Source organism: Mirounga leonina, unplaced genomic scaffold (genome assembly GCF_011800145.1).
Source record: "Mirounga leonina isolate KUSES-001 unplaced genomic scaffold, KU_Mleo_1.0 Mir_101595, whole genome shotgun sequence".
Taxonomy (NCBI): Eukaryota; Metazoa; Chordata; class Mammalia; order Carnivora; family Phocidae; genus Mirounga; species Mirounga leonina.
This window is the reverse complement of record NW_023270158.1, coordinates 12848337-12860599: the sequence shown is the minus strand read 5'-3', so window position 1 is coordinate 12860599 and position 12263 is coordinate 12848337. Positions and strand designations below refer to the sequence as shown.

Sequence of the window (12263 nt, the reverse complement as noted above, 5' to 3'; positions counted from 1 at the left end):
GGCAGAAAGTTCCCAAATATTTGCAAATTTAAACAACATACTTCTAGATAACCCATGAGTCAAAGAAATCTCGAAAGAAATTTAAAAATATTTTGAAATAGGGCGCCTGGGTGGCTCAGATGGTTAAGCGTCTGCCTTCGGCTCAGGTCATGATCCCAGGGTCCTGGGATCGAGTCCCACATTAGGCTCCCTGCTCCTTGGGAACCTGCTTCTCCCTCTGCCTCTCTCTCTCTCTCTCTGTCTCTCATGAATAAATAAATAAAATCTTTAAAAAAATATTTTGAAATAAATGGCAATACAAATTACCAAAATTTGTAGATTGCTACTAAATGAAGGCTTAGAGAGAAATGTAGAGGATTAAATGCATATATTAGAAAAAAAGAGAAAGATCTAAAATAAATAACCTAAGTTTCCCCCTTAGGAAACTAGAGAAAGAAGAGAAAATTAAACCTAAAATGAGCAGAAGAAAGGGAATAATTTAAAAAGTAGACCATAAATAAATGATACTTAAAACAGGAAAACAACAGAGAAAATCATTACAATCCTCAATGACATCAGTAAAATTGGTAAGTCTCTAGCCAGAATAACCAAGAGAAAAGAGAAGATATAAACTACCAATATCAGGGATGAAAGAGGAGTCACTACTACTGATTCCAGATACATTGAAAGGATAAAAACGGAATAGTATGAAGAACTCTTTTTTTAAAAGATTTTATTTATTTATTTGAGAGCAAGAGAGAGAGTGCACGCACAAGTGGGGGGAAGAGGAAGAGGGAGGAGCAAAAACTCCCCACTGCGCGTGGAGCCCTATGCAGGCTGGATCCCAGGACGCTGAGATGGTGACCTGAGCTGAAGTCAGAAGCTTAACCAACTGAGCCACCTAGGCACCTCTGAACAACTCTATCTGTACAAATTTGGGAACAGATAAAATGGATCAATTCCTTGAATGTCACAAACTACCTAAACTCATTTAAGTTGAAACAGATAATGTGAAGAGCCCTGTATCTATTAAAGATATTCAATTAATAGTTTAAAACCTTCAAAAAAAAATCACTAGGCCCAAATTCATTGATGAATTACATCAAACATTTAAGGGTAAAATAATACAAATAATCAGTAAGCTTTTCCAGGAAACAGAAGAAGAGAGAAAGAAGCCTTCCCTATTCATTTAATGAGGTTAACATCATTCTAAGCCCAAAGCCAGATAAATACATTACTAGAAAACTACAGACAAATATTTCTCATGAACGTTGACAGGGAAAAATCCTTAACAGAATAATAGTAAAAAGCATCTGGTAGTATGTAAAAAGAATAATACATCATAACCAAGTGGGGCTCATTTCCAAAATTTAAGCCTAATTCAACATTTGTAAGTCAATTAGTGTATTTCATCATATAACAGACTGAATAAAAAAATACATGTAATCATATCAGTAGATGTAGAAAAATAATTTGAAAATTTTTATACCCATTTATTATTAAAAAAAATTTTTTTTAAATTAGGATTAGAAAGGAACTTTCTTAGATAAAGGGTATATAGAAAACCTATAGCTAGCATTGTACCCAATGATCAGACAGTGAATTCTTTCATCCTAAGATTGGAAATGAAACAAGGATGTCTCCTCATTAATCCTATTCAGTATCATAATGCAAGTCATATTTAGTACAAGACAAGCATTAACAAATAAATAAAATAAAAATTTGAATTTTTGTGGAGGAAATGATTATGTCAAAAATCTCAAAAAATCTACAAAGAAGACCTCCTGGAACTAATAACCAAGTATAATTGCTTTACTATATACCAGCAATAAATAATTGAAATTAGAAATTTTAAAAGGCAAAAACATTTACAGTTGCACAAAAAATGAAATGCTTAGATAAATCTAACAAAATATATACCAGGTCCATTTGCAGAAAACTATAAAACACTTATCAAACAGGATCTAAATAAATGGAGAAATTATTCCCTGTTCATGAACTGGTAGACTCACTATTATTAAGATGTCATTTATTTCCAATTTGGACTATAGATTTAATGCAATCCCAATCAAAATCTCAGCAACTTTTTTTCTCAGGAACTTTTTGTAGGTATCAACAAACTGACTTTAACGTTTATATGGAGTGGCAAAGGTCCTAGAATAGCCAACACAATATTGAAAAAGAACAAAGTTTGAAGATTCACACTACCCTATTTCAAGGCTCAATATAAATCTATAGTAATCAAGACAGCATAGTGTTGGTGAAAAAATAGACAAATAGATCATTGGAATGAAGAATTCAGAGCCTCAAAATAGACCCACACAAATATAGTCAACTGACTTTTGACAATGTTACAAAGGCAAATAAATGAAAAAGAATAATATTTTTTTTTTTTTGCCAAATAGTGCTAGAACAATTGGACATCTCTATGGGGAGAAAATGAACTTAGATACTAAGACACAAACCTCACACCTTACATAAAAACTAACTCAAAATAGATTATAGATCTAAATGTAAAATGCAAAACTATGCAACTTCTAGATGAAAACACATGCAACTTCTAGATGAAAACACATGCAACTTCTAGATGAAAATCTGACTTTGGGTGTGATAATGAGTTTTAGACACAGTGTGCCAAAATCACAATCAATAAAAGAAAACTGATAGGTTGGACTTTATTGGAAAGTTTTGCTCTGTGAAAAACACTCTTAAGAGAATGAAAAAACAAGCTGTGAATATTTGTATATCACATGTCTAATAAATGACTTGTGTACAAAGAACTCTTAAACTAAACAATAATAAAACAAGCAACCAGTAGTGGTTTGAATGGTGTTTCTAAAAAGATATATCCGTTTCCTAGTCTCTGGAACCTGTGAATGTGATATTATTTGGAAAAAGTCTTTGCAAATGTAATTAAGGATCTCAGTATGTGATCATCCTGCATTTATCTTTCTCAGGGAGAACTGAGACAAAACCATTCAGAGAGAAAGGCCACGTGAAGACAGGTGTGGAGGCAGAGATTGAAGCTATGCATTTACAAGCCAAGGAACACCAAGAATTGCTGGATAGCTACGGGGAGGTAGGAGAAAGGCATGGAATGTATTCTCCCTCAGAGCCTCTAGAAGGAACCACCCTTCTCACAGCTTGATTTCAGACTCTGGCCTCCATAACTGTGAGAAAATAAATGTCTTTTCTCACAAGCCACCCAGTTTTATTACAGTTGCCCTAAGAAAATAATACACAACCCTATTTCTAAACTGGGGAAAAGATCTGAACAAAAATATATCAAGGAAGATATAGAGATAGCAAACAGGCATATGAAAGGATGCACAACATAATTTGGCATTAAGGAAATGCAGGGTAAAACAACAAGTACACACCTATTAGAAAGGCTCAAATATCAATTACTAGCAAGGCTGCAATTGGATCTCTCACATATTGATGTTGAGAATGGAAAATGGTGCAGCCATTTTGGAAACAGTTTAGCAGTTTTTTTTTATAAAGATAAACATAGTCTTGGGGCTCCTGGGTGGCACAGTCAGTTAAGGGTCAGACTCTTGGTTTCAGCTCAGGTCATGATCTCGAGGTCCTGAAATCCAGCACCAGGTTGGGCTCCCGCACTTAGCGTGGACTCTGCTTGAGATTCTCTCTCCCTCTCCCTTTGCCCCTCCTGCTCGTGTGCGCATGCACACTCTCTCTCTCTAAAATAAATAAACAAATCTTTTAAAAAAGGTAAACGTAGTTTAATTATATGATCCAGAAATTGCCCTCCTAGTTGTTTCTCCAACTGATTTAAAAACATCTCAACACAAATAACTGCACATAAATGCTTACAGCAGCATTATTCATAATCACCAAAAACCAAGCCGTCTTTGATATGTGAATGAATAATCTGTGACATATACATACAGTGGAATACTATTCAGCAGTATAAAGTAATAAATTATCAATTAATGAGATAACATGGATGAATCTTAAATGCATGTTGCTAAGCAAAAGAAGCCAGTCCACAGATGTTACATACTGTTTGATTCCATTTATATGATATTATGAAAAAGATAAAACTAAAGAGACAAAAACAGATCAGTAGTTTCTAGGGTTTTCTTTGCAGGAGGGAGAGAGTGGTTGAAAAATTGAAACACAGGGGATTTTTTAGGATGGTGAAACTATCCTGTATGATATTCTAATGATGAATGTGTGACACCTTTCATTTTTCAAATCTCATAGAATGTTAGAGCACAAAGAGTGAACCTTAATGTATGCAAATAAAAATCAGTTAAGAGATCTAGGTATCCCAGATGGAATGCAGACTGTAACCAAATAATTCTAGTGGTATTACAAATGTGTGAAGTAATATCAATGAAGAGGATGGGGGAAGAGAGGTGCTGACGTAAGTAACTTTGAAAATGAGTGGATGATGTATGACTAGAGAAAAAGGAACTGTATATAGATACTGTATTCCAGTTAATAAAGTTCTTTCTCAGAAAGGTATGGGTTAATAATCTAAAATCAATAAACTTGTATACTGGGATTAAATAAATAAGTATATGAATGGTGGATAGTTGGAGCCAATTTTCTCGGAGGTAAGCAAAGGGGGAAGCCTAGAATGAATCATGTGATACTAGATTAGAGTTTGGAGACATCAGTATGACTCATGTTTAGCTTAATATAGGTACAGATGGACAAATATAGAAATAATTATAAATATATGTGCATACATGGGCTAGTATACAGACATTTTCCAAGCTCTATCTTCTGAGAGGGCTTAGAAGCAATAAAATTCTAGTAGTAATGGAATAATTTGAACAGGAAAATAAATAACCTAATACTGGCTTATGACCTAAGTATAAAATAAATATCCATGAATCCATGCTGCTATAAATAAGTGACTGAATGAATAAATAAATCTGGGATAATAGACAAATTGTATATATAGAATAATTCCAAAAATTTATGTAGCTACTCTACCCTCAAGGAGATAGAGCACAACTCCCCACTCCTTAAGTGTAGGCTGAGCACCGTGACTTTTTTTCCGAAGAGTACTGTATTGAAAGTAAGGGGAAAGAGTAACTTTACAGTAGAAAAACTTGACAAATACCACCTGGGTAGCTGATCAAGGTGATATCATCAGTTAAGCCATGTTTATGGTATGTGCCCTTGATAGAATGTAATGAAAATAGTACCTTACTCATGAGGCCTTCCTTCCAAGAAGCCATGGTGACAGTCTACTCTTGAGAAAAACATCAAACACATCCCAGTTGAGGGACAGTACAAAATACCTTCCCAAAACTGTCAAGGTCATAAAAAATAAGGAAAGTGACAATCTGTCACCGCCTAAAGGAGCCTAGGAGAAATTATGACTAAATGCAATGTGGTATTATGGATAGAATCTTGGGCCAAAAAAAGACATTAGGGAAAAAATAAAAGAAATCTGAATGAAGTATGGACTTCAGTTGATAATAATGTATAGAGATATTGGTTCATTAGTTGTGACAAATGTGTCATATTAATGTAAGAGATTAACAATGGGGGAGAGTGAGCACTAGGCATAAAGGAACTCTGTACTATCTTTGCAACTTTTCTATAAATATAAAACTATTTTAATTTTAATAGAATTCACTCGGAGTTCTTGTGTTTACTTCTATTAGGGCCTGGGCCTCTTCCCTCTGCTGGCTTGAGGTCAATACTCTGGTCTAAAACTCTCAGCAGCCAGAAACCCACAGGGAGAATTTAGAGGTGCTAAATCAGGTGGTCCCTGCCTGGGTCTACCAGGGCTGAAAGCAGAGTTGGTACTCTGTGGGATACCCCTCAAATCTGGGCTGGGTGGTCCCCTCAAACATCACTCAGGGTCTTTACCTTACCTCCTGGCAGGGCCTGGGCTTCTCCTCCATCTGCTGACCTGACTCCTCTGCACTCAGGACAAAGCCTTCACTATTCTGAGACATCAGAGGCAGAGAGGTGAAGGGAAGCCAATTCCTGAGATCCCTGTATATGGCCTCTCAGGGCTGACAGCAAGGAGTGGGGCTCTAAGCTGGTCCCTCTGTTTTGCAGAAGAAAATATCCTCAGTCCTCATTCAGATTTCTAAACTTGACTCCTAGACAGACCTGGGACTCCCTTTTCTGCTGAACCAAGTTGGCTAGCCTTAGATGAAAGCCAAATCCCCACCCCCCTATGTTTCCACCCCTAACCCCAATCTCAGGAGGGTGCAGTGAAGCAGTGCCTGTGCTTAACAACTATAACCAGTGTTCCCAAGGCAGACAGCAGAGTCAAGGCTCTGTGTGGGGCAGTCTGTTCTCTGGTGGGCATTTCCTCCAGACTTTCCTCCTGCTTCTCACCTTTACTTCTGTTCAGGCCTGGGATCCTTCTCTCTCATGGCCTGAGATTGACACTCTGGTCCAATAACATCACCTTTCATTGAAAGGTAATAATATTTACTACAGATCATGTGAAAATGTTGAGAATAGCTGATACAGAATTTTATTTTTTTTAATTCAGTTGAGCCAGAGTTATTACAGTAATAAAGAGCTTTACACACTACATATCACCATCAACTCCAGTCAATTTAACAAGGAACTGCATCTCCATCCCTTCTATAAAACATTTACACACCTGGGTTCAGCCCCAGAAAGTATATGGTGGCATATTGCTATGCAGGAAACAAGGGAGGCAGTCTAAGTTGGCTTAGCATCTAGATCATTTTTTAATGCTCTAGCCTCAACTTCAGTGCGGGAAGGGTGCTGTACGCAGGAGAAGAAATAGCCTTCTCCATCAGGCATCAAGGCAGCTCTTAGCCCTGGTATACTGGAAAGGATGCACGGAACCATGAAAGTAATGAAGAGGTATAGGCTTCCCAAAATTCATTAATATTATCAGTGGGTGATGAATGGGAGCTAGCTATAGCATGACAGCAGGCAGGAGGGATTCTAAGGCAGGGAGGGGTATCAGGTATGCCTCTTGTTCTTTCATCCAAAAAATCTGCCCACTCAGATTGCTGTGCAACTTTAGGCTGGTAATAATGATTCATAGATATTCCAAGCCTTTTCCTGGAAGTTGTCCAGGACCCTCCAAGATTCCACATGCTTTCTCTTTCTGGTCCCCTTTCCATTATATGCTGAGCTGTAAATTCACAACCTGGACTGCCAGCCTGCCCTGGGCTATCTGGGTTTTGTTTAGTATGTGGTCTCTCTCATGGGCTCCAGAAATTTCTTTAACCTTCAGACCTCCTGATACTCCTCACTAGCTGACAGCATCCTTTCTAGACAATTTTCTGAGACCTAGTCGTTCTGACCAAATCCTTGCTTCTTATAATTAATGGAAAAAATCTTATTGACAGAATTTTATTTTATTTTTTTTTAAGATTTTATTTATTTATTTGAAAGAGAGAGAATGAGAGACAGAGAGCGTGAGAGGGAGGAGGGTCAGAGGGAGAAGCAGACTCCCTGCTCAGCAGGGAGCCCGATGCGGGACTCGATCCCGGGACTCCAGGATCCTGACCTGAGCCGAAGGCAGTCGCTCAACCAACTGAGCCACCCAGGCGCCCCTGACAGAATTTTAAAACACTTACCCACAGATATCCCAGTACTCAAGATACCTTACAAAAAAAAAAAAAATCGTGCTTGCTATGGATGGGGAATTAATTAACAAAGAATTATTTTTTGAAATACATAATTAGAAAACATGGAAATTCCAAATAAAATAACAGTGAGAATATATTTTGACACAAAAGATTGATCAGCATTTAAAATTGATTAGAATGCTGTGAGAGTTTAGGATACTTACATACATTAATATGTGAGAATATAAATTGGTACAGCATTATTGAAACAGAGTATTAGCAATACTCATAAAAATTTGCAGTTATCACATGAAGTACTTCCACTTTAACCTAATGTTCACTTGTCTTTCCTATAAGAAAACATCCACATTTGCCCAATAATTTGTATTTAATAGTGTTGATATCAGTTTTATTGGTTATAGCAACAAATGGAAAACAACTTATGTGTCCATCAGGAGGCGACTGATTAAATTAATTATGGCATACCATATGTACACCATTATCCAAGTACATTAAAAAAACCCTCACATTGTATTTTTCTAGTACATCTATGTAAGAAAAAGCCCAGACTATATTTTAAAATAATATATACAACATTTTAAAATTGTGGTTACTTCTGAGGAGAGCTGAATTTTGGAAGATGAAGTAAGGATTGGACTTACTGATTTATCTATATTTTTAGAGTTTCTTTAGCATCAAGAATATGTGCACTATTTTGTAATTAGTATATTTAAGAAAGGCTAACAATAAAAAAAGTAGCTGTGTGTTACTCAGATGAAGTAACTGCTAATGAATGTAATGGAAGAAGCTTGAAATCTGAATGACTTAACACTATGAAAGTTTACTTCTCATACACATAAGGCCTGTTGGGTTGGCAGGATCCTTCCTGTCTGGTGACCCAGGGATAGAGTCTGCTTACACGGTGTGGATCAACATCTCAACACAGGATCTCCTTGATTCTGCTGAATGGGGCAGAAAGCATAGAAGTGGCATAATGACTCTCAAATGCCTTGGTCTGCAGATGACAACCATTGTTTCTGTTCATATTTCGGTGGCAAGGGTAGTCACAAAACCTTTTCTAATACAAGTGCATTTGACAATATAGCAATATCCCATGAGCCCAGGAAGAAGAGCAAGACAGGATGTGGAAGAGCACTTACAGTCTCTCTATAAACAGTTACGGAGTAGGTCATCAGTAGAGTACAACACTTAGAATTTGTATGACAAAAGCCCTCTTCATTCTTGGAGAAGTTTCCCAGAAGGCCATAATTGCCTTGCAACACTCCACATCTTTCTAAGTGCCTACTATGTGACAGGTGTTCAAATACAGGATCACACCATTTTTCTAAAGGACACTGGAAATCTCAGCAGGGAGGAATCATCCTTCTTCACTCTATAGCACCTTCCTGCCCTGACCTTTTCAATAACCTCTACAGTCTCAATACACTGAGAATTTTCTTCTTCCTTTTGCTGCATGGTCAAAATCACAACTTTTGAGTTTCTGCTATACACCACTTGATGAACATGACTGAACACTTGTACAGGTGTACAAAAAAATCCAGGATTTTGACCATGCAGCAAAAGGAAGAAGAAAATTCTCAGTGTATTGAGACTGTAGAGGTTATTGAAAAGGTCAGGGCAGGAAGGTGGCATGTCTGCTGGGGAGACATTTCCACCTTGGTGATAGACTGAATAAATTGCTCCATGAAGATACCCCTACCCTTATCCCTGAAACCTGTGAATTTGTTTTTACACTTTGTAGATGTAGTGAGGTTATGAAAACAACTTTAAAATAAGGAGATTACACTGCATTATCAGAGTGGGCCCAATTTAATGACATGAGCCCTTATAAGCAGAGAACTTTCTCTGGCTGGATGCAGCAGAGTGCGGGGGGGGGGGGGCAGTTAGAGAGATTCCAAAGGTGAGAAGGATACAATGTTTTATTGCTGACTCAAAGTAGATGGGCTCAGGACTGGAGAGAGGCCTGGAGAAACGCTGTCAGCTCCAGCTGACAGCAAAACAAAACAAAACAACCAAAAGAAAGAAAACAGGGCCTCAGTATTATTACCACAAAGAACTGGACCTGCCAACAACCTGAATGATCTTGGAAGGAGATTCTTTTTTTTTTTAAATATTTTATTTATTTATCTGAGAGAGAGAATGGGAGACAGAGAGCATGAGAGGGGAAGGGTCAGAGGGAGAAGCAGACCCCCCGCTGAGCAGGGAGCCCGATGTGGGACTCGATCCCGGGACTCCAGAATCATGACCTGAGCCGAAGGCAGTTGCTTAACCAACTGAGCCACCCAGGTGCCCCTTGGAAGGAGATTCTTCCCAGAAATCATGATAAGAGGCCTGCCTCTCTGAAAGCTTGACTCGGGGCTGCAAAAATCCAAGCACAGAATCTTGCAAAGCCTTCCCAGCTTTCATACCTATAGAAATATAGATAATAACTACTGTGATAATAAACATGTGCTGTTGTAAACCAGTAAATTTGTGGTAATTTGTTACAGCAGCCATAGAAAACTACTATAACTTCTGAAAAACTACAGGATCTGTTAACATTCAGTCTGTGTTGATGGTTGCTACACAGTGATTTCCCGTCCTTTCTCATCTACCATGTAGGAGGGAGGCTTTGGTTTTTGACCACACAGTTAAGCTCACTCATCAGTGTGTGGATTTAGTGGCCAGTCTCAAATAATTCATCAGCTTTAATTCTCCTTTATTTATAATTTTATCTTCTTCCTACTACCTCCTCTCTAACTTCATGAATATATATTTTCTCTCACACTATATTCTGTGTGTCAGATTAGAGTCTACCTATCAGCAGATTTGGTTAAAAAAACAAAACAAAACAAAACAGACTTCTGTGAATGTGGTGGAGGTATCCAGGGTGGGGGGTGGAGGTGAGGAGGTGTCTAAACCTGTCAGAATTACACAGAAGGGCAATTGCTGTCAGAGAGGGGCCAGGGGGAGGGATGGGAGCTGCAAGGAATTGCAATGCTCTAAGTCAGGGGAGGGCGGGGGATAGTGGCTCTCTGTGCCACCAGGCGCAGGGGCAGCCTCCAGAGGAGGACACACAGGACAGCTGGCCAATGGGCCAGGTCCCAGTTTGGTCATGAGGGCCACTGGGAAAGTCCCAGGGGAGGGAGCTGTCATGCAGGAAAGTGCCAGGACTGCACACAAGTGCTGGGACCAGGGCAGCGCCAGCTCTCAAGGGACCCTGGGGCAAGGGGCAGGAGGATCCTAGGAAAATGAACCCATGGACAATCCCCAACTTGTCCTTGATTTTCATTTACACCTTCCTTCTTTAGGCCTGCATTTAGTACTTCAGCCACAGGGTCCTTTTTTTTTTTTTTTTTTTTAAGATTTTACTTATTCATAAGAGACAGACAGAGAGAGGCAGAGGGAGAAGCAGGCTCCCCGCTGAGCAGGGAGCCCGATGCGGGACTCGATCCCAGGACCCTGGGATCATGACCTGAGCCGAAGGCAGACGCTTAACCATCTGAGCCACCCAGGCGCCCCGGCCACAGGGTCCTTCTTTCATTGCTTGAGAGCCATCATGGAATAGTGAGAAGAGAAAGTAATTAAGAGACATGAGTTTGACGTCATGCTGGGAGGAGTGAAACAGTGTGGGCTCCAGAGGAATTCAGGCCAGGAATTCTCAGGCCTGTCTTTTCTGGAACATGTGAAGTCATGAAAATTTCAGTTATGTGTGCTTCAGGTTTCTCATCTGCAAAATAAGCTTGATGTAGTCAGCTTGCTCTCTGGCTCAATGAAACCTTGTGAAGTCAAACTGTTGGAATGTTAAGTAATTTATGTAAGGTACCTGGTACAGTGAATGGCTTTTTTGGATCTTTGATAATTAGCAGTTATTAGTGTTAAAATTCTGACATCAAATACTACCAAGTTCCTATCTTAGAATTTTAAAATATATTTTTATCCTGGAGATGTCAGAGAATATCCATAGCAATACATAGCTCTAGTCCATAGCACACCAAATCAGCCAAAATACTTATTACTAAGTAAAAGTAAGTTACCTGCTAAGAAACATTTTGAGCATTTTTATTGTGAGTTGGGATAATCTTCCCCAGCTGGGTGCATAGAACATTCATAGAAAATGTGTGAAGGACTTCCTGGTTCACTCCCATCAAAACATCTATCTCTTGCTTTGAATTTGCCAATTTACACTCAAGATAACCTAATATAAATACCCTATTAACAGAGTGAGCTCTCTTTGACAGTGCAAGTCAAAGACTGCCAGCCAAGTGGCTTCTGAGCATCACAGGTTAAGGCATTATTAATTACTCTTATTTCTCAGAGACTCCCTGGAGACAATGTACATAAAATACCTAGTTTGTGCACTGTGTTCACCTGTACTAAGCAAGAGCACAGGGCACCTTCCATTTCTGCCCCATTTCTGGTTAATTCACGGTCTTAAAAAGTAATTGTTAGAAATAGCTTTCCATTCCAGACTTTATTTTTTTTTAAGATTTTATTTATTTGAGAGAGAGAGTGAGGGAGAGAGAGAGAGAAAGAGCAGAGGGTAGAGGAGCAAAGAAAGAGGGAGAAGCAGACTCCCTGCTGAGCAGGGAACCCCATGTGGGGATCGATCCCAGGATCCTGGGATCATAACTTGAGCCACAAAGGCAGACACTTAACTGACTGAGCCACCCAGGCGCCCCCATTCCAGGCTTTAGCCTCTTAACTCTGGACACAGCTTCTGAGGGT

The 12263-nt window shown here is 38.9% G+C and overlaps 1 protein-coding gene across 1 annotated transcript in view; it reads right to left on the bottom strand.

Moving 5' to 3' along the window:
- Positions 1 to 8867: 8867 nt before the first annotated feature.
- Positions 8868 to 12263, bottom strand: part of LOC118004163 (melanoma-associated antigen B10-like) — a 4090-nt gene continuing 694 nt past the window's right edge. The window contains exon 2 of the mRNA XM_034995397.1: positions 8868 to 9005. Coding sequence (XP_034851288.1) covers positions 8868 to 9005 — 138 coding nt within the window. The remainder of the gene's footprint in view (positions 9006 to 12263) is intronic.